Source organism: Camelus ferus, chromosome 34 (genome assembly GCF_009834535.1).
Source record: "Camelus ferus isolate YT-003-E chromosome 34, BCGSAC_Cfer_1.0, whole genome shotgun sequence".
NCBI lineage: Eukaryota > Metazoa > Chordata > Mammalia > Artiodactyla > Camelidae > Camelus > Camelus ferus.
The window spans coordinates 3,344,398-3,368,699 of NC_045729.1; the positions used below are offsets into that span (position 1 = coordinate 3,344,398).

The 24,302-nt window shown below is 34.3% G+C and overlaps 1 protein-coding gene across 6 annotated transcripts in view; it reads right to left on the minus strand.

Moving 5' to 3' along the window:
- CCDC91 (coiled-coil domain containing 91) overlaps positions 1–24,302 on the minus strand; it is a 224,903-nt gene that overhangs the window by 119,281 nt on the left and 81,320 nt on the right. For all 6 annotated transcript variants that reach the window (XM_032473293.1, XM_032473295.1, XM_032473296.1 and 3 more), the window contains exon 7: positions 12,095–12,172. In XM_032473293.1, the coding sequence (XP_032329184.1) occupies positions 12,095–12,172 (78 nt within the window). The remainder of the gene's footprint in view (positions 1–12,094; positions 12,173–24,302) is intronic.

A 24,302-nucleotide genomic window follows, 5' to 3' on the forward strand; every position in this document is an offset into this window, starting at 1 on the left:
TTAATTTTATTCTAATTGTCATGAGAAACTCCTAAAGCTTCAAACAAGAAACTCTCTGTAATCTATTTTTAATACCTTCAAACAACATTGCAAAGTACCAAAAGCACTCAAATGCTATCAGAACTTTCTCCATCAATAGATAATTTGTGGGAATGAAAACGTGTAGCACTGATTTTTGCAGACTACCCACATACAAGTAAGTTAAACACTTACAATTAATGCACTGTGTATGGACATTTTTTTTTAATTCAGTAGAATTAAAAGTAGTGCAATTATCCTCCCTTGTAAGGAAGGAGTTAATCCTAATAAGAACTAGTTGAGTGTTTTTCATGGTCTCATTAGAAGAGAAACATTAGGCTGTCTCTGAAAATGGTACGCAGACATTTTAGAAAATTTTGTTGGAATACCAAAAGAACTCACGTGACTAAAATCTATCACAAAGAAATGACTTAAAAGCACAACGTACAGAGGACCAGAGAGGATAGTTCTCTAGAGGGAAACTTCTGTCTAAACTTAAGGCTTCCACTTACTCAAAACTGGATCCAAATTCAAGGTCAGGTTCAGGGTCTCCTGCTCCCCAGGCAGGCAGAAGTCAGGCAAATTCAGAACCTTTAAGTTCAACCCTTGGGGAGAATGAAGGTACATGTTTCTCAAGAGTAAACGCCAGACATCTGAGCAGAGATAGTGATGGATTTGGTCGTATTTCTTTTCAGAAAGCAGGACAAAAACTATTACCTAAAATTATGAGTAAATGGATTAGAAAACAAAAGATTTCTCCCTTCCTTTTCCTTAGCTTAAAAATAAGAGGTAGGTAGTATCAAGGTCATGGTGAGGCTGCCGAAAAAAAATGTACCTTGTTACAGATCTCAAGCATTTGGAATTGCAGTGATCGTAGGTTTTTCTACGCATTTGAATTACAGTGCACTGGTACTATACAATTCAAAAAGAAAAATGTTAAATTATGGGTGTAGATCTAAACATGGAAATTCAATACAGTCTAGCCATGCTATAAAGTGCTTTGGAAGCTCTGAAAGCCAAAGAAAATCTTCAGGACAGAGCGAATCATTCCTGTTGGCCTTGTTGTTAAGGGATTCTAGTAACATAAGAGTTGTTACCTCAAACACCACAAAAGTCTCCCAGTGAAAATTTCTTTTGTGCCATGGACAACACATTAAAATTAAGAAGTTTCTAAAATTAAGTACAGCAGAGAGACGCTGCATGCCTGCCTTCCAGATCCTTTAAACTTCTGAAAGGCTGCCATCTGGATATGCCTCTCCCTCAGATGCCACAATATTGTTCCTTGTGACTTGAATAAGAGCTACAGTTTCAGTTCAAAGAATAAAGAAGAAAGAAAGGAAGGAAGGAGTGAAAAGGGGAAAAAAAAAAATTCTAACTAAATCAATCTCCTCCAAATCTTTCGTAGGATTAAATGAAGCACATAGTTTTTAAACACGAAAGGTCTATGCATCTCATCTTCTGAAATATCACAAACCACAGAAAGAAAGAAACCCATCTAGGTGTCAGAAATAATTGGCTTAAATATACATGCATTTAAGTTTCAAGGTGGCAGCATAATTCGTGGAGAGTTCTGTGTCAAGCTCTGAATGACCCGGCTTTTATTTACAGCTTCTCTGCTTGAATGTGTTTGATCAAGGAGCTGTGTGTGTTTCTCCATGTCTCAGGTTCCTTATCTAAGAAGTGGGGAGAATAATAAGAGTTTATTCTCTGTCAGTAATAAAGGAATTCTGTGAAATTATGACCATTAACTTAATTCTGTATAATGATTAAATTTCAAAATAGAGTTGTTCTAATCATTTGCTGACTTTTGAGAACTAAATTCCTCATTTTCATGATAAATAAAATTCATGCCATGTGGATTTGAGTTAGGATTAATATTATTTTTTAAGTTACTAGATTTAAGGCCATTAAAATAAAGAATTTTCCTCCAAATTGAGAGAGAGCCATTCATCAAATACAGATCTCTAAGGTTAGAAAATAACTTTTACTCACATTGAAAAGCCATCAACATTGAGAGAGGTTAGAGGTTTCATTTAACTCAATTTTACTGGAAGACACAGTGACAAAGATTAAACTTTGCTTTATGTTCTCTTTTTGAACACAAAGAGAATACTGTGAACTTAGATGACAATTTAAAATACTTCAGCTGGCTTCTTTTCCAGTTAGAAGTTAACCATATATTACTACAGAGGTGATAATGTTCACAGAGACATGGAAATTATTTAGAATCCATTGGACTGGACACAAAACAATCAGAAGTGCCACCCCCAGCACTGGAGCAGGTGCCCGAGGTCCCGCCGCGCTGAGCTCTAGCTGGACTCTGCAGGGATAAGGAGAAGCCTCAGGGGAAGGGACAAAGTCATCAAAGTGGCTCAGAGGAACTGTTACTATACTAACAGGTATAGATATCTCACTGTATAAGACAACACAAAGCAGTGCTTGCTGGTACCCAAATTAGGTTGTCAGAAGGGTTTAATTACCAAAAAATTTGGCTACATGAATATCCTGCTAAAATACCAAAACAGGATGACCTTTGAACTTGGTACTTCTAACTATATGAACTAAATCAGACTGTATATGGATTATTCCTCAAACAGAATTCCTTTTTCACTGCTAGAAAACAATCTGACAATCAATGCACTGCAAATCAGAAGCATGGCAATTTTAAGCATAGTATCCCACCGCTGGAAACGAGAATGCCTGAGCAGTAGACAGAGACTGAGGCCCAGGCAATGGCAGCCAAATTTAATTTTTACTATGCACACTTCCGTATCTTTTGAATCTTATATTGCATGCATATCAAAAAATTAGGTATTTTGAAAATAATAGGGCAAATCATTCTATTCCCTAATAATTTATCCTTGGTATAAAATTTATATTCTCACATAGCTGATTAACTGGAACTTAACGGATATAATCAAAAGCAACCTTCTATTTTGATACTGGATCACACACTAATTAGAAATGTCGACGATAAATTAAAATGATATTCTCCCAAATGCCACTGGTTCTTACATCTCCTTTCTTTCCTCAGAGTCGGTTTTGTAATTCAGATTAAAGACGACAATTCCTCTTTTATAACCTTTCAAACAGCCAAGAAATTTAAAAAATTTAAAGTAGTTTCTTACATACATATCTTCATTTGGATTTAGAAAAGTAAATTAGTATAAAAATAACTTTTATCAGTTTATCATTTCTGCCTCTGAAATACAGTATACAGCTTTTCACTAACTGGACTATCGATGGCCAATAAAAAAATTGAATAAAAATAAATCTATAACACACACATCAGTTATTTTTTTCTAAAGTCTAACTACTATGTAACAGTTTTCAACACTACCTAAAATTGAGAATGCCTGAATCAGACAGACCTTGCTGATAATTTTAAGCATTAGAATAATGGAAGATTAAGAACCACATTAAGTGATAGATCACAATGACTAGAATAGTTACAGAAAGATATTCTTTACAGATATTACTATGTAATCACTCTCCCAGCATTATTACTGGATGTAGAAATCTGCTCAATAACCTTAGATCAAAGGAAGGTTTGAAAAAAACTTTCAACCCCATCAGAACAAAACAAGTCCAGCCTCATTCAGGTCAATGTGGAGAGAGAACATTACTATGGATGGAAGATACTTATGACAGAGGAGCCTGACTTTTTATGACAATAAGCAGAAATCTGTATCTGTCAACAGTGTCTGGGTGGGACAGGGCTGATGGTATTGATAAAAGTTTCAAGTCTGATCAACATTAGTCACAAATACTAACCTGACGTGACATAAAACAGAACTCATAGTATTTAAAGTGCATTTTGGAAGGTGAGCCAAAAACAACTAATGGGGAAAGGCAGGTCTTACATGTCTTAAGAAGCAACTAAATAAACCCCATTCATTTATTTCATTTTTAATCTTCGGAGGTATTTTTCAAGGTCTGCTCTGCAGCAAAAGTTTGAAATGTACATCCTCAACACGGAATAAAGTCTTCTCCTTCATTCCTCTGACTGTCAGGCTGATGATCCAGCCACAATAAAAAGGCAAGCCTTAAATCTATATTAGAATAAGTTTTCTTGCAAGGTTTCCAATGCCTTTTTGTTTTGGCCCAGCTGGAAAACCACAAGAATAGCCTTGCATGCAAAATTCTGGCTTAGCCCAGGAAATTTAGAGGCACTTAAGAACTATTCTCAACTACCAAACCTTTCTCAATCCTCTGCTGAGGTTAAGCTTGGTGGGAGGGATAAGCATGGACAAGCCAAGTTGTTAGTTTCAAGCCAATTGCTGGTATCTAGCAGGCTGTTAGTCCAAACGCTACTGGCAGCAGCAAACAGCTTTCTTTGTCCAGGAAAAATCTGATCATATGATAAAAGCTGGAATTTATGAGAATCCTCGTTCCATCAAATAACTAAAACTGTAACTTCATTTCATATCTTTGAGTTAACAAAATGGTGGAATTCAAAAAAACAGACATGTGACAGATCTCACGTATCTCCATCCTCTTTGCACAAAAAGTTAGCAATCTCTAATCAAGGGAAAAACATCAAAAGAAGAGAAAACAAAGTTGTTCCCCACTCCTTGGAGCAGAACTTTATACGATAAAAGCAATTCTACACCCTGGGAAAAATTGGTTTCCAAAATGTATTACGTTCTCCCTTATAAAACAGTACAAACAACTCAAGAGTTCGAATGAAACACTAGCAAGTGGACGCTTCTGAAAAAATGGAATACAGCAGGCATGTGACATTCCAAGCTGGCATTTGACATATGTTGCACTGCTAAAATTCAAAGCTGTCCTTACCAAAAGGGACTTAAGGCATACCTAACCTTCTTAGAAACACACAGTGGACCAAGTCTCTCTATAAAATCAAGGTTGGTCAATGTGGGAACTGAACAGATCAAGAATTTTAATCGGGATAATTTCAGAACTACTTAAGTTTATGTAGCAATTTTGCATTATTTTTCACGATGAGTAGCAGAAAATGTGTGTGCCTAAAAAGTTAAAACTCTAGTGTACCTGATTCAATTACTCTGCTACTTAAACATAAGAAAAAAGTAAATCAGAAAATTCTCTTTGTAAAATGTTCTAAGACTTTAGAAAAGATTCTGCCCATTCCTTGCTTTCCCTTTAAAACAGTCACGTATTTATAAACGCTGTTCATGTCGAGCATTCACTGGCTTTTGGCATCTGGGTTGGAATACACGGAATTTAAGATCACCAGTTCAGGCAGGCTTCAGAAACAAGGACTGTGAAAGCAAAGCAGGTGTATGTCTGTATGTCTAGTTTGGTGGAAATATCTTGAGACCTGTAGATACACATAAGTAAGAATGAGTTTTGGCCAAAAGGATGAACACAAAACATCAGGGTGAGAAAAGAAAGATCTAGAGTTTGAGAAGAGGACATGAAACTCTTCTGGTTTCAAGTTGAACGTGACGACCAGGAACTAATTTTCATGTCACAAAAAAAATTAATAAATAAAAGCAGAAAGTAGATCGGGCACCCATAGGAGGGCCAAGAAATATATAATACACATTAAACCATTATAGTTACAATTTATCTGGTGTTTGCATACAAATATCAAACCAAAATGCATTTTCTTCTTGCTTTTTTCAGGCTAATTTTCTAAGCTCCATTTTTGCTAATCTGTCAACGATGTCAAAGTCAATGTTTCAACACTTCTCCTATCTGCTGTGATTTGAAAAATGTCTAAATCCCTTAAGTTTAAACAACAAACAAAAACAACAGAATGTAATTTAATCTGAAAAATAAATAAGTTGAGCCATAACCAAGAAAATAACTTGTAACTTCAGGATGAAATAAAAAATTCTGTACACAAGAGTTTCAAAAAGGAAAAAGCTCTTTCTCTAACTGATCTATCTTAAAGCAAACACCACAATAACTAACTAACTAAATAACTAACTAACTAGCTAAATAAATAAACCAGTAAATCAATAAATCAATGGGGTGGGGAGTCTTTTGTCATGGTCTTGAAAAAGATTACGTATGCAGTAGCAAAACAAAAACATTAACCGTTATCTTAGTTGTGTCAAACTGGAAGTTTTCATGAACTGGACTCAAAGTAAGATAAAATAAAAACAACATGTTGAACTTAATTTCTTGAGTACTTTCCACTCAATGTTAGAGCATGTTAGAAAAAGTTCCAGCTTTGAACTTTAATACACTGAGTCAACTAGTACTTCCTCTGGAAAATTCTTCTAAAAAGCTATTTAGGATAAAAAGAAAATTCCTTTTAAGAATATGCCAACATCTAAAATGCTTATATATGGAATTCTAACTGGACAGATGTATACAGAGAGACTTCTGAAAAGAAAAACAAGAAGCAAACACTTCTGCGCAAGAAATGAAGACGGGGGATCCTTTCTCTTTAAAAGACAAGACAGCATATCCCCTAAGTTACAGAATTATATTTATTTTCACAAATGTGTCTGTATTTTTTCCATGTATGATATGCTTTGACAGTCCTCTCTATACCAGTCCCTACTACGCCAATACTCAACTATGAAACATTTTTTCTTACATTGATCACTTATCCCACATCAAGGAAAACAAGACATTAGTTTAAAAAAAAAATGTTAATTTAGGATAAATTCTAGTTTCTAAGTTATAGCTAACATTTTTTTCTCCTTTTGTAACTTTCAAAAAAGAGAAAGCAGTCCATCCTAGTCATTTAAATTCTGTTAGAGCATCTCTCATCTTTCTCATATGGAAAAATTTGCCAGTGATTTCAATGATAAACGTGTACACACACACAATCTTGATGGGTTCAATGTCAGATGATACAAATGGGGGGAAAATGGCAACAGACTGAAACAGATGAGTTTTTTGACAGGCAAGTATATATGAAGGGATAAGACAATGATTAACAACCCCCTTGGGGTAAAACAATGGCTTCTAGAACTTTAAAGAAAATACAGATACCTAGAACCCACCTACATAAACTGATTTAGGATTTCCAGAGAAGAAATCTGCCTTAACATATGAATTTTTTTAAAGTAACCACAAGTCATTTATTACATGTGCAAAAGATGCAAACTGAGGGATTAAGGTACCCTGATCACTGATAACTGTTCAGAGCGTCATAAACAAAAGAGCAGCGCACTGACACAACTACTCATTACCTTAAACAAGAAAGGACAGTAATCTGTGATAGAGGAAACGACAGCCATAAAGAACTGTGAAGTCTGTGAAGCCTGAGTCTACATCCTGGAGAACGACAATTTCAAGTCAAAAGCCCAATTACACAAGTAAAGGAAAATTCTTATGCTGCTTGCAGTAAACAATCTTAGATGTGGCGTGCTCCTATGGAAAGCCTTCCAAGATCTACATTTATGTTACTGTTGTTAATTATCAGGTTAAAAGATTTTTAAAATCATGACATAAAAGAAAAAAAATAAACAAAATCAAGTAAATATTATGGGAAGAGTTGGCATATGTAGCACAGAATTTCACATGTCCTTCTCATCAATCTGGAGCAAGCTATTTACTTTCTAAATGAACAAAAGAAAGCTGGCTTTTCAACAGAAGCCTAGGAATATGAAGGGCTGGACCACAATCTCTTTCTCTTAAGTAAATTTTTCTAAAAAGATTGAAACAATAATCCACATTGTATAATTTTGAGAAGTATGCTAATTAATAATCAGCCGTAAGATAATACGAGGCATTGAAATTGCCATGCTGGAAGTTAAGTGTAATAATGATAACTAAACAGCTAAAATTTATTTAACAGCATCACTGCTAGCTGTGCAATATTTGTTATCTCACTGGATCCTCACGATACTCCTATGAATAAGTTCTATGGTTCATTCCCTCATTTACTCACGAGGAAACTAAAGTTCATATATAAGAAACTGCCCTAGGTCACACCACTAGTAAGTATGAGAGCTGGGGCTTAGACCCAGCTCTGGCTGACTCTAAAATAATCAATCGGGTCTACTAATAAAAATATTTAGCAATTTCAAAGTAGAAATTTTTCAAGAGATGAAGCATTCCTTCAGGAATTAATAGAATAAAGACATATAAATTATCACCCATCATTATTCAAGGTAGAAAAAGGTAAGATTATTAGTATATAATACATACAAATAGTACAAAATAACTTCAGATTTTCAAGTTACTTAAATATGAGGTTGGGTTGCAAACTTTCTTTGCCCAGTTCCTGCAGTGGATGATCTGAAGTTGTATGAATAAAGAATTACTAAAAGAAATGAATTCCAATTTGATGAGATCAGCTACTCCCTTAAATACAGACTAATTCAATGTGAATCAGAATTTTCAATTATTTGTGAAGAGTTAAAATCATAACATAGATTATCTCTATCTCAGAAACTGTTGATCTCATCATTCAAGAACTTTAAAATGTGCTATTTCATTTGAACGATGTTAGGGATACAAGATATGCTAGCCAAAGTGTATCAGAACTTTATGAAGTTTTTTTTTCACTCTGATTACCAAAGTAAAGACTGGCACTTAGATTATTAAGGTTTAAATTAATATTTGAAGCCATGTTAATTTGCTGGGAAAAAACATATTCTAAAATTCATAATAAGTACAATTATCAGAATTTACCCATGTAAAAGAATAATCCCACATTTTAGAAAAGCATTATAAAAAGCAATCAGGAAAACAAAACAAATTAATCAGCAGAAATTCAAGGGTTGAGACACTCTTACAAGACAAGACGGAAACAAATCTTTAAGTCTTGTCAATACTTATGAGAATACACAGTACATAGTCAATACAATGAGAATAAAGAGTGTCATGACTCCTGGATATTCACTGATCCCCAGATATTCATTTTTTAAAGGAAGGACACGTGTAATGGAGTAACGCTATTTTAATATGGATTTTAAAAAAAGGTGAGAAAGTGATTCTGGAACAGTGATATTAGGGCTCAGAGAAACCCTTACCACAGAGAGATATCTTTTAAGTAGATATACCTATAGACATCTATAGAACACTCCACCTCAATCAAAATCACCAAAAAAAGTTCTCTGACTACAATGGAACTAAATTAGAAATTAATAACAGACAGAAATCTGGTAAATTCACATATATGCAGAAATTAACATACTTCTAAAGAACCAATAGGATACAGAAGAAATCACAATGAAGATTATAAAATACTTACATATGAATGAAAATAAAAACACACCATAAAACTTATGGGATGAAATAAGCTAGGATACAGAGGGAAACTGATTAAGTATAAATGCCTATATTAAAAAAGAAAAAAGATATAAAATCAATAACCTAATTATCTGTCTTAAAAAACCTAGAAAATTACAAATTAAGGCAAAAAGCAAACAAAAAGTCAGGCAAAATAATGGTAGAGTAAAAACTGATAAATTAGAGAATAGAAAAATGAGAGAAAATGAGCAAATGTTTCGATAGACTGACCAAATAAAAAAGGGAAGACTCAAAGTATAAAATCAAGAACGAAGGAGGAGAGAGCAGTTCCTACCTTCAAAAAGAAAAAGAATTAAAAGGAATACTATGAACAACTATATCCCCCAAAACTAGATCACTCAGATGAAAGAGGCAGATCCCTAGAAAGATGAAACTGCCAAAGTAAATCAGGAAAAAAATTAAAAATCTGGAGAATCAGTAAGAGGAGATTATATTAATTTAAAAAATTTTAAAAAACTCCTATAAAGACAAGTCCAGTACCACACAGTCTAGCTGTTTCTGAGTTACTTAGTGATTAGCGAACCATCGTCACAATGTTTAAAAACCTTAAAGATGTATTTTAAAGATATTAATGAAAACTAAGTTACTGTCTAAAACAAGAGAAGCAAAATAAGATAATTATCACATGAACTTCTTATGCATGAATTTAGAATGGAAAAAAATTGTTTCTTATTACCCAGTGGGCCATAAGTCATCAATATTTACATTATAAAGACATCTAACCTACCAAGAAAACATTGCCTATTTTTCTTATCTAAATTATTTTTTCCATATTACTATGAAGTTGATTCTCTGTATGTTTTTAGACACATTGGTAGTAAAATTTTATGTGATAAATAAAATGTCAGATGTATTCCTCCTCAGAGTACTGTAATACCTTTGTGCAAAATATGAAGTTCATCAGTAAATCTATATGGTAAGCTATATGCAAAGTATTTACACCAAAGTTCCCTACTCTAAGAAAATTTATATATTTTGGATACTAATATGATAAATTAAACATAACTTTGTAGAATACTTGATTTGATACATAATCCTTTTAAGCAAATCATAATACCTAATGCCTCAAACTTTTAAATCCTCTTTCTAAATGAGTGTCAAATGATGGTACTACACAAAGAAGAGGTGAAACCAAATTTCTTCAAATACAATTTGCAAAATACATTTGCAAATTTCTCATATACACTTTTAAGCTTATTAGTTACTAGTGTTGAAAGTAATATACAATAAGAATATTTTCAGCAAAAGAAATATGTGAAGCTAGAACCAAAGAAATATTTAAAATATCAAATACTGAGCTTTTTATAAAGACATACAATATAATAAGTACTTTCAAGACATATAATTTAGAATTCATAAATAAAAATAAGTAAAATATAAATCCATCTAAGTATATATTACTTAATACACCAAGAGAATTATGTAAACTCCACTATTTCAATTCCTCCCCCTTAGCTTTGGGGAAAGAAAGAAGATGGTTCAAGATAGATCCTATACTTTCCCCAACTCAATAACCATAAAGCTGGTTAATATTAGTAAAACTAAAAAGTCACAACATAAAAAAAAAAAAGGAGCCAATAATCACACCTGTAAAAACGAGACTTTTAAAAATTAATCTTCTCAATAACAGCACCAGTTTCTATGTTGGGCATGGTCACAAAAATGACCTTTCATGTCCCAAGACATATCTACTAGACTTTTTAATACTTTGGATTTTTTTTTAAGTGCTTTCCACATAAATTAATTCTGGATCTACCTCTTTTTCTACTCTTATCCAAATAACTTCTTGTTACAGGAAGCTTTTTAACATTAAATTATCAGCTAATTAAAATGATGGTAACTTCTATCATGTCTAGGGATGAAACTGAAGCAATAAAGAATTACTACATTCCACATGTGGTAGGAAAGACTTTTTTTAAACATTTACTGTAATAATTAACAATAAAAAAACCTTAAATGCCTACTTACATAGTATAGTTAAACTAATTATGGCGTGTGTGTATATCCACACCCACATGCTGTGAAATACCATAGAACAAAGACAAAAAAAGGATGTTTGTACATACTAACAGGAAAATATATATTGACAAGTAAATACAGCATGAAATCAAAGAATAGATTGCTAAGGATAACATTTTTCAAAAGCATATCAAAATTATATAGCATGATATGAATATACACACACACACACATACACAAAAATATGAAGGAAAATCTCCAGAAGGATGCACACCAAACTGTACACACTGTTACCTCTGAGCAGACCTGTGTGAATTACATTTCAACAAGAATGTATTCCTCAGTTACTTGGTGGAGAAAAATGATCTAACATGAAACTTAGGGGAAAAAATTTTGTCATTAACCTCTCAATTTTCCTTAAATGATTACTCTTATATTGGCACAGAATCAAAGAATAATTCTGGGTGTATCACTGATATTCACTGTAATTTCTGTTACTACTTAAATGTACCCAAACCTGTTTAATTTGTTTAAGAAAAAAAGATATGACAATATTTTGCTGATTTGTATCATGCCTTTTTCTATAAAAGGTGGAACCATAGTAAAAACAAAAATGCTAATCTAACAATTCATTATATAGTATTTTGTTTGCAGACTTTAACTGCCAATCTTGTGTTTTCAAATACTCTGTAAGTTCTCAAACTCAAAGCAACTTCAAACATTACCTTTGTAGTCCACAGAGTATCCTTTCAATGAACACCTACTGGTCAACCGAAAGGAAGTCTATACCTAAACAAGACTACACTATAATTCTGTAATTTGTGTATGTCTGCATATGTCCATGTGTGTAATCTTTTTTACTAAAGTTTGCCAAAGTGGAAAGAATAAAGAAAACAGCACCTCAAACCTGTACCTTATATTCATCCACAATGATGCTGAGGGCTTCATGACCAGCTTTCCTCATGTCTTCCAGTTCTTGTTTATGTTTTTCCTGAAAGAAAATAAGAAACTAAGCCATGATTTGTTCTTTTGTTTACAAAATAGTAAAACCATTGACTTTCACAGCCATGAGTGATTGAGGGGTTTGTGGCACACCAGTGCTATAGCTGAAAACAAAGAGAAAAGCTGTTTTTGAAAAAAAAAAGTTCTGTTTAAAAGCATTCTGGAGGTCTCTGGTGATGAGAAATCAAAGAGAAACAATAATTGTGAAAGGAAAACCATGTAGAGAGGGAAGGTAACATTAGGAAATGGTGTTTTCTGTTGGGGCATTTGGCAATTCTGGACGTGGATCTAGACACAGAAAGCCCTGTGTTACTTCAACAAGCTAGGGTCTCTCTCTTCTTTTTTCATTACTTCTCCAGTAATACACATATACCAATAGTTTAATACATAAAAAAGTTTGAGAACCGCTGAATTAAGGTGATCAATCCCCACTCTACCTTCCTAGGAAAGGAGAGTCTGAACTCTCCTTGGAGAATGTTCACATCCTACAGAGCTTTTCCAGTTTTTCAAGTACGGTGTTCAGCTTTCAATACAAAATTATCAGAGATGAGAAAAGATGAGATTAAAGAAATATAAAGCAGAAAAGACAAAAGAAATAGACCCACAGGTGATTCATGTATTACTTATTGAAGGGTTTAAAACATGTATGACTTATAAATTCAAGAAAATAGAGAAGAAATGGAAAAAGTCAATAGGATAGAGGTTTTCATCAGAGAGCTGGAATTCATAAAACAGGAAGTCTACAGCTGAGAAAAATGCACTATTAATAACTCAGTAGAGGAGGTAAACAGTAGGTGAAACAGCAGAAAGCAGGATAAGAGAACCAAAATGACTGGGAGGCGGGGAATAGACAGCAGCAAAAAGAGGAAAATGATGGAAAATACAAAAAAAAGAAAAAAAAACCTTTAAAAAGACATGGAATAGAGTAAAAAGATCAAAGACATGTAACAAAAGAGGATCCGAAGAAAGAAGGAAAAAAATGAAATGTAGTAAGATGATAACAAAGTTTTGAAGAAAATTAAAAACCACAAATTTCCAACATTGTACGTGAATTCAGGATATTACATAACCTAGAAATATTTCTAATAAACAACAATATATTACTAAATATTATATCAATAAAGATGAAATTTTATATGAAATGCAAATACTCCTAGGAAAACCAAACTTGAAAGATGAAATAATAAACCAGTGTTAAAAAAAAAAACCTGTATTAATTTAAAAAATTACAAACAATAAATCTTCTGACCAAGGACTGTGGGGCTGACCAAGCCCAGATGACTTAACAGGTAAATTTTAATAAATATTTAACAGAAATCTTACACAAAATCTTCCAGTGTACAGAAAAAGATAGAATACTTCACCACATAGACAGCATATCCTTTATACTAAAATCAGCAAAGATATTTAGGAAAAAAATAAAGTATGAACCAATCTCTTTTATGAAAATAGAAACTAAAATTCTAAACAAAATAATAGCAAATAGAATCTAGCAATACATAAATAAGATAATACATTTCAACCAAGTCAGATTTTTTTCAGGTTGGCGGAAGTGACATACACCATTTCAAGCATTAAACCTCCCACCTTCCATTTCTTCCCCTATTTGCTTGCTAGATATTAATGCCCAAGATGACAATTAAAGCCACGTGTTGCATACAGCACCACCACCCCTGTCAAGGACTGCAAATGACTGCACCACCACCTCAGTGGACTCTGAGAGAAAATTAACTATATTTAGGGCAAATGATAACACCAATAGTCCTGTCAACTTACTGCTACCACTCTCTCATGTGAACGTCTCTCATATCAGCTCCCATCATTTGTTATACTTTACTGATCCAACAGGTTCTATTTCATTATCAACATCTAATTCCTCTTTCTCTATGTCCCTTTGTGTATCTTATTGTAGCTAAATCAATTTCTCAAAATAACCTAAACATAAAGAACCGACAGGGGCATTTGTAATAAAGCCTGATTTTTGTTGATATGATTATCAATCTAGGGCTCATGGCAGCAATCTTTTTAAAAGTCATTTTCCCATTTCTGTGAGAGTTGTTTTAGTAAAAACTAGACGACATAGCAGCAAAATCCAACTACCCAGTTAAGCAAGCTCATCCATTTAGCATATTGTTACACGCATACATTTAAGACATTGTTATACTAAAAGCAAGCAAACAAAAGTAGGCACCACTACCAACTCATCATCATGGAACTGCCATTCAGGTCAGGTTACCTCACTAAGCGGATGTGATGATTTCATACAAGGCTCTAGGAGGGCAAAAGCATCCATTTAAATATTAACAAAGTTTTGTTTTTCTTACTTTTCAAGATAAAAAGTAAATAGAAACAGGTATTCTGGCATTTTCTTTTCACATCATAGAGCCACATCTTAGGCAGTTCTTGGGATTCATATACGCCTCCTAGGCATCAGTGATTTAATGACAAACTCATATAAAGTAGGCTACATGATCAAACTGCAGAAGTTAACAACATATATTAAACATTAAACTTCCTACAAACCCAGAAGTTAAAAAAAAAAGTGAGCTTTACTGAAAGCAGCATTTTTCAGACTTAACTTATTAAATATTAATTTACTTTTCTTTTTCTCTCTTGACAATATTACTAACTAATCTCCTCCAGTTTAGAATAGGAACTGAGAAAAAGTTTAAAAAGTTTTTTCGAGTTAGTCTAAAGCAAAGCAAATTAACCAAGATCCATTAAGTAAAACTGAGACCATATTCTACTTTCACCTCATTGATTACAAACTGAGGGTGAATAGGCACAATTTCAATTATAAAATTTGATCACTCAATGACTATGGTCCTGAATAAGGACATGAATCATTAAACAGTGTCTGCGTGCTAGTAAAGGTGCATACAGAGTATAATGTTTTATTAAGTAACACATATAAAAGATCTTTTCTAATGGATAATTTGCAAATGTTCAAAATGTTCTATATTATGTTTTATTATAATTGAAAATAAATACTTTCTCAATAGCTGTATCTTCTCACAGCAATTCAGGGCTCTCACAGTCCCTTAGCACACAGCAACTGTTGACAAATGTTTGCTGGATTATGCTGAAATCCTCACTACTGACATCTTGAGTTTCTATAATCATTTACATACCAGAACTAACATTTTAATTATATTCAATATATACTTCAGAAAAAAAATGATAAATTATATAGAGATATTCAGTATTATTCATCATAATTCAAGGTAGAAAATGTAGACTCTCTGAGTACCATGAAATTTACAGTTACTAATCATCTAAAACTTTTCCCAGATGCCATTATTTTATACCAAATTTTCTTTTTAAGTGTTATATTTAATTAAACAATTACTATACACCACACTCCACTGGGCTCTGGGGATAAAAGGATGATGAAAGTTTAATAGTCACTTCCATTCTAGTAACACAGGTTACCTGTATATGGTAACTTCAAAGTGATAACATGTATGAAATAATTTTGTTAATTAAGACAAAAATAAAGTACCGTTACTGCTGCCACTAGTATCACAGTTGTTACTGCTACTTTTCAATAATGAACAAAACACATTCATTATTATAAGACAAAACATCAGCAAAACAGTAGAAGACTAAACAACATATAAACCAAGTAGAAGAAACAAACAGCTCTAGAATATTCCACCCAACAGCAGAATATACATTCCTCTCAAGAGGCCAGGGAACATTCCCCAGGACAGACTACACGATAGGCCAAAAAAAATTTTAAATATTGAAATAATACAAGGTATGTTCTTTGACCGCAAGGGGAAATGAAACTCGAAATAATTAATAGGGAGAAACTAAGAAAGTTCACAAATGTGTGGAAATTAAACAGCACACACCTAAATAAGGAATGAGTCAAAGAAGAAATCACAGGGGAAATTAAACATCTGTATTAAAGAAAGAAGAAAAATCTCAAGTCAATAACTTACCCTTTCACCATAAGAAACTAGAAAAAGAAAACTAAACCCAAAGCAAGCATAATGAGGGAAATAAAAATATTGGAAACAAAATAAAGAGAACAGAAAAATAGAGAAAATCAACTTGACCAAAGTTGGATTTTTAAAAATTCAACAATATTGACAAATCTTAGCTAGAGTGACGAAGAAAAAAAAAGAGTGATAGCTCAAATTATTAAAATAAGTAATAAAGGAAAGGACTTACTACTGAACTTGAAGAAACAAAAAGGAGTATACAGAAATATCATAAACAATAGTGTGCCAAAAATTAGATAACAACGTTGTCGTGGACCGATTGCTAAAAATATGCAAACTACCAAAACTGACTCAAGAAGAAACAGAAAATCTAACAGACTGATAACAAGTAAAGAGATTGAATCAGTAATCAAAAAACTTTGTACTAAGATAAGCCCTTCTTCCAAAATGACTTTCACTGGGGAATTCGAACAAATGTTTAAAGAATTAACACCAATCTTTTTCATACTTTTCCTAAACAGAAGATGAGGGAACATGTTCTAACTCATTCTCTGAGGCCAGTTTTACACTAATCGAAACCCTGTCAAACACAACACAAGTACAAAATATTCAGAATATATAAATAACTCTCCTAATTCAGCATCAAAAAGATTACCACTTCTTTTAAAATGGGCAAAAAACTTGTGTAGATATTTTTCCAAAGATACAAATGTTCAATATTATTAGCCACTACGGAAATTCAAGTCAAAACCACTGACATCTAACAGGATGGCTACAATACAAAACACTGAAATTAAGTGGTGACACCACTGAAACCCTCACACCCTGCTCCCTCACACCTTTCTGGTTGAAATGTAAAATAGTGTTTCCACTATATAAAACAATTTGGCCGTTCCTCAAAAAATTAAACATAGAGTTACCAAATGTCCCAGAAATTTCACTCCTAGTTATATACCCAAGGACACTAAAAACAGGCATTCACACAAAAACTTGTACATGAGTGTCCATATCAGCATTATTAAGAATAGAAAAAAAAAGGAGAAGCAACGTGTATGTTCATCAACAAATAAATGACTAAACAAAATGAAGTATTATCCATACAAGGGAATATTATTCATCCACACAAGGAATGAAATGATACGTGCTACAACCTGGGCGAACCTTGAGAACATTATGCTAAGTGGACGTGGCTAGACGCAAAAGGCCACATGTTGCAAGAGTTCACTTTATATGAAATGTGCAAAATAGTTAAATCCAGAGACAGGAAGTAGGTTAGCAATTGCCAGGTGCCGGGGGACAGGGGAATTGGGGGTAACTGCTTAACATATACAGGGCTGCTTCTTGAGGTGATAAAAATGTCTGGCATTAGATACTAGTGATAGTACCACAAAATTGTGAATATACTAAAAAAAAAAAAAAAAAACACTGAACTCTACCCTTTAAAATGGTTTAAATGGTAAATTTAATGTTAATGTGAATTCTATCCTAATACAAAAAAAATGGTGCAAGAAAGAAATAGTATGTTTGTATCAATTTAATTTCTAAGCTCTAAGTTATTTTTCTTTGTGTTATTCATTTCTAATTTTGTTTCATTTTGATTAGAGAATGCTGACTTTACTATTTTATTTCTTGGAATTCATTGAGATGTCTCAAAGATTCCTTAACAAAAGAACCACAAGGAAAACATTCTCTAAGGTTTTGAATGATGAGAACCATTCACACCTTTAAAATTGAAAATCAGTTAGCTGTACATAAATCTTGGATTTACATTTTCTTTCTTTGAGCATCTTAATTATGTTACATTATTTTGGCATAAAGTATGTTTTTTAAGTCTGCCATGGATCTAATTTTCTTTACTTTATATTTTAGATTAACTACACAACTGGGTCACTTTTGAGAGTGAAAGGGGTTACTACTAATAATTACACTAGAATAATAGATATAAATATGGACTATCTTGGGCAAATCAAAAAGCAGAGTCATTGTATTTACAATTTGGAAAGATGAAATTGTACTTGCCATTGAATATATGTATGTCAAATGGTGCCTTGTATACAATGCTGCTCAATAAATAAGAATTGAATAAAGAAGAGACAGAATGGATAGGATTTGAAGGCCTATAATTGGGAAGTGAGAATGGTGTTTCATTCTTCATCAGAGAGTTACTTAACATCCCATTAAGAATGTTTAAAATGACAATATTGTAAAATGACTATAACTCAATTAAAAATGTTTAAAAAAAAAAAGAATGTTTAAAATGTATTTAAAACCTGGTCTTCAAAAAGGAGGGTACTTAACAGGTTCATAGACATCTTTGTTGAATAAATGAATGAGATTATATTAAATGCTCTTCTTCTGATACAGGCCTAGCATATAAATTAACATTTGGGGCATGTTTCTTTATCTGTTAAATGAGGGAGTTGGATTAAATCATTTCTAAAATACACTTCCAACTTTCTTAATACTATTCCATGATAGCGTATGCTAAAACTAGCTAGATCAATCAACTTCCTTTCTTATTTCAAAGTTACTGACAGTAATCATACAACCACATTGTATCAGACCAGGCTGCCCAGTTACCAAAAGAAAAACACGAGAATAACCAAATCGTTATACATGGCCTGAAATTCGTATTTCAAGAATATCAAGCCAAAAATTTACAACCTATCTTCAAAGTAGTCAAAACCAAATTTGACCACAATGATAGCTTTCTTTCAAAATGTCAAACCCCAAACCATCACTAGAAAGGGAAGATTCGGGAAAATGCCCTCACCTTAAATAAAACTGCAGATTTTTAAACAAGAAGAGACTTTAAAAGTAAGCTATTTCAATATATTCATTTTATAAGTGAAGAAACTGAGGCCTAGAGAGGCCAAGAAAATTATTTAAGACCATTGAGTAATCAGTAAGAGCAGGGTGAAGACTAAATCACAGCTCCTGATAGCCAGCCCAATATTTACTGAAAAATATCACGTCAAAGAGAATTATTTGAGTATATTCCAAACTTCTCAACAGATTTATTTTCTGTATAAAACTCAATAATGTATAAACTAATATATCATAAGTCCCTCCTTCTGATGAAAATAAGACACAAACTGGTCACCTGTGGTAAAACTTGAAATAGTTATTCATCAATTCATTACTGTCAACCAGAAGTTCTGGTCTGCCAAAAATGATGTACACTAAGGTGCTTTTCAAAGCTAACCAGAAGCATATTCCAATCAATTGTCTACTACCCATAATTACTCCAAAACCAACCCCTTGCTGAAATTATTAAATATACGTAGGTCTAATATTTTTAATATACCTGGCATTGAAAAATTTTTTGTTGAATAAATATATATGTAAATAGGAACAGCATAATTAACAAATACAGATGCTTCACATAAAAATTATAAATCAGCAATTTTTTAAAAACTTTTTATTTTGATTACTATATTAATAAAAAAACTCAATTCAGATATTTGAATCACAATTTATAAAAAGAAAATTTTAAGTCCAAGCTTATGGGAAAAACTGATAAACATTTCTCAATATACATTATCTTATTGTTGGTCTCTGCCAAATCAAGTAGAACTCGTATTAATCACCTCTAATAAATTAATCCATGAATAGTAACAGAATCCTTTCCCATAAAGATGGTTAAAAGTCAACATTCGATTGATGCATCTGGAATGAATTGCTACAGTACTTAAAAATGAGAGAAGGGAGGAGGGTAGCAAGGAACAAACAGAAGAAAAAAGAGAGAGAGGGAGGAAGAAAGGAAGGAAGGAAACACCGAAGGCCAGGCAACCATTCTATTCTAGCTATTAGAAATCCTTCTCACTTTCCAAATTCTTTGGCCAAAAGCAAGTTTACAATTAGACTGAACATAATTAGCAGAACATAATTAGCTAATACAGTCTGATTGAGAAGGTTTTTCTAGCACAGGCTTCATGAGCACTTTTTCTGAAGCCACAAGATTGCACTCCTTTCAAAACAACTAATCAGCTGTATTGGATGAGGCAGTCATAAACACCTGCAGACACTCCGAGAGGAAATCTGCAGGGCGAGAAATCAAAACAAAGATAGTGGGATAACATCTAACCGATGCACTGAAAGGTTCTAAGAAATGGTACACCTCCTCCTCCTACCGAAATCTGAAGAATCCGACACACTGACGTAGCCTAATTGTAAATGTCAGAGAAACGCAAAGAAGATGAGATTATCCCATAGGCACCTACTTTGTCAAAACAGAATAAAAACAGCAAAACACCACCTCTCCATCTCTCACCGACACCACATTTGACAGCTGCAACAAGCCTGGTTGGTTTCTAACAGCAAGCGCGTTTCACTGCCGTGACACAGCATGTGGAACAGCAAGTCTTTCCCAATGAACAAATGTTTAACCTCTACCTCCTCGTTCTATCTCTTTTCTTAGTTTGCCTAAACAATCAGTAACAACAACACATGACGGAGCCCTTCAAAGTCTTACCAAGTCAGTCTCACAGACTAGTCCAAATATTTAGCCAAATATAAAATGGGAGGAAAAAGAAATAATACAAGCATGAAAGAATCAGCTTAAAGGTATAAAGTAATACTACATATGGAAATAAAGCGTTTGTGCCATAATAAACTATACCCAGTGCTGAAACAGACACCCTTAATAAGTATGTCCCTTTAGCTTAAGATTTCCAGAATTTCTCAAAGGATTAATTTTCATCTCTGGCCCTATCCCATTAATGGCTGCCTTAACACACTGCACGGAATTCAACAGCATACAGAATTTAAAACTGTCGGCTTTGTGGCCTCCTCTCAGTCAAAAACAAGACAATAAGACAAACTCCCGGAGGTCTTCTAATAGATACAATGATGGAAGCCTTCAAAGAACCCCACAATGTGTTCACAAAGAACCCCACAATGTGTTCACGCCCGCACAGAAGTAATTAATTTCTCTATACGCTACCTTACAAAACCCAGACATGACAACGTCTCATTTATGTCTCAACCAAACTTTAAGGAATCAGTAGTTAGCAAATGAGAAATGAATAAGTAGGTCACAACTAATTTATTGTTCTGCAGATGAAAACAACTACTCATGTGAAATTCATAAGAGAAGATGACGTGTTTATTACATTGTTGTTGTCACTATCATTGCTCCATTAGCACAACATCTCCTCTACCACCTACAATCTGTTAAAGAATAAAGGCCAAAGCCTGCAAAGCCTAAGAATATGGCCTCTTGCATATCCCTGGCTAAATTCCTGGCTAATTTGTTGATTGGATTGGCCCTGGTCCGACTGCTACTTCAGTGTCACCTTATTATTTGCTCCAATAGGAAAGGCAGAAACTACTCTGTGCCAGAGTTAAAAGAAATTACTATTTATCTTCGACTTTGTTAAAGCCTTCAAAGGCAAAGTGCCTTGAGAAGCAGATGCTCAAATCTAACTCAAGCCAAGTAGAGAAAAAGAGAAAGGAATGGAAAGGAGAAAAGGAGGGGGGAAAAAAGAAGAATAAGATGGAGAGAGGGGAGCAGGAAGAAAAAGAGGAAAGAGCAGACAGTTTGCCATAGCTACTGTTAAAGACGTCTGCCTTATGCATACATCTGCAAACATTATCCCATTCAACAAGGATGCAAACCTCTTCAAAGTTCTTCTAACTTCTTACGACTTTTTCCGTTTTAAGCCTACTCCCCAAAGTTTGGCTGTATTTTAATTCTAGTAACGGTAAGGGAGTTTCTAACAACACAGCTTCTTAAAATATTTAATATTTTGATCAAGAAAAGAAAAATGGCTTAATCATAAAAACTGCTTTTCAGTGTTTTGGTCATTTGTGTTCATATTCTGAGTGTTTCTGTCCACAGTTACGATTTGCCTTCACATTTTAAACACACTGAGATTCATCTTTGGCGCTTGTAGTGGGTTGATTGTGAGCACACATCCAACACCCCCCACCACGAAAAGACACGTTCGGGTCCTAATATCTGGTATCTGTGAACGTGGTTGTGTTTAGAAGTAGGGTCTCTGGTATCCCAAGACTGGATTATCTCACATTTACCATGGGCTCTGAGCCCTGAGATTAGTTTCCTTATGAGAAAGGACAGTGAGATTTGGGACAGAGATAGAGGGGTGAAGGCCATGTGAAGACGGAAGCAGACAGACTTATGCTGCCACAAGCCAGGGAACATCAGATGCCGGCAGAAGCAGAAAAGGCAAGGGAAGAGTCTCCCCTTAGACCAGGAAGGTCTAAAGCTTCTGAAGTTTATAAATTAAAACGGCAGAAATTTATGGATTTCTTTAACCCACAAGGTTTGTGGAGCTTTGTTATAGCAGCTTCAGGAAATGAATACAGATGTTGGTGCCGAGGACAGGGATGCTGCGGAACAAATGTCTGAAAATGTGGAAGTAGCTTGGGAACTGGATAGAAGGTAGAGGCTGGAAGAAGTTTGAGGCGCAAAATAGAAAAAGCCTAGACTGCTTTGAATAAATGACTGCTAGAAATATGGATATTAAAGCTGATTCCAGTAAAGGCACAGGGGATAGGAAGCGCAGAGTGGAGAAAGCTATCATCTGAGAGAACAGATGCATTGTCATGAACAGAACACCGGTGAAATACGAATGTGAAAGGTGCTTCTGGTGAAGTCTCAGAAGGATACGAGGAACATGTTACTAGAAACTAAAAGACAGGTGATCTTTGTTATGAAGTGGTAGAAACTTAGCCAGATTATGTTCTATGCTTGGGTATAAAGTTGAACTTGTAAGAGATGAACTTTCATGCTTAGCTACAGACTTTTCTAAGCAAAGTATTAAAGATGTGGCCTGGTGTCTCCTTGCTGCTCATGGTAAAATGCAAGAGGAAAGGAGATAAGTTGAAAGAGGACATGTTAAGCAAGAAGGAACCAGCTCTAGATGACTTGGGAGGTTCTCAGTCTATCAGATTGCAAAGGATGCTAGAATTTGAAAATTCTCTCTTGCGAGCTGGGAAGAAAAAACAGTTGAGTATGTGTGACTCAGCTACTCACTGCCTCGATCCTTTTCCTTCAGATCTCTCCCTTTTCCACCCCTGCGTATGGATATGAGTATACGTACACATACATGTATGTGTGTACGGGTATAAGCACCCACAAACATATGTGTGTGTGTCATATGCGTGTTATATCTTACATATGAGAAATTGATAGGGGTATTAATAGACGGGATATAAATGTACATGTTTTACATATACATACACACACAGACACACATCATGTATGATGTGTGTCTGTGTGTGTATGTATCCTTTTCTCTCAATATCACTCCCAACTGACTGCAGGAAACATGCATTTTCTACTCTCTAAAACCTTAAATTTTCAGGACCAGGCTTCTAAACAGAGTACCTAAGGTTATTCAGCTACACTAAATTAAAAGACAAGTAAGTATCAAATTCAGACATGTAGTATTAGTGATCCTGTCTGTCCACAAACCTATGCCAGTTACTTCACACTTTTTCTTTACTCTCAAACCTCCACAGTATCTACTCAACCCGCCTGCTCCATTCTCACTAAATGGAAAGTAACAGAAAAGACTTTGCATGTGCTCCTCCTGCCACATCCCCTGGCTGTCTGCACCTGCACCCAGATGTGCAGTCTTCCCTGCTGCTACTGTGAAAGAACTGAAGACAACAGCTCCCCTCCACAGGGCACTTCTTGCTTATCTGGTAGACCCTGCACTGCATCATCTATTCAGGGACTTCAATCTCCCCTGGCATCTCTCTCACTTGATCGCCAATTTTCCCATTCAACTGAATCAATCCTATAATAATACAAACACGTATATAATATTTTCCATTGGAAAAAAAAACCTTCCCATGCCTCACATCCACTGAAGAACTGTCTCTGCTCATGCGTCCCTTTCCTTTCCCCTCCTCTATGCCAAAACTGCTCGGCAACACAACACATGTCTGCTGCACACAAAGTACTACAAACTGAATGGCTTAAAGCAACATAACGTTATTATCTTATGGTTCTGTAAGACACAAATCAACACAGGTCTCACCAGGTTAAAATCAAGGTGCTGACAGGACCGCATTCCTTTCTGGAGGGTCCAGGAGGGATCCTTTTCCTCGCTGTTGGCAGAATTCAGTTACTTGCAAACAGTTCTGCATCTCAGAACCAGCAACAGGGTGTCAGATTCTTCCCATGCTTCTCTCTCA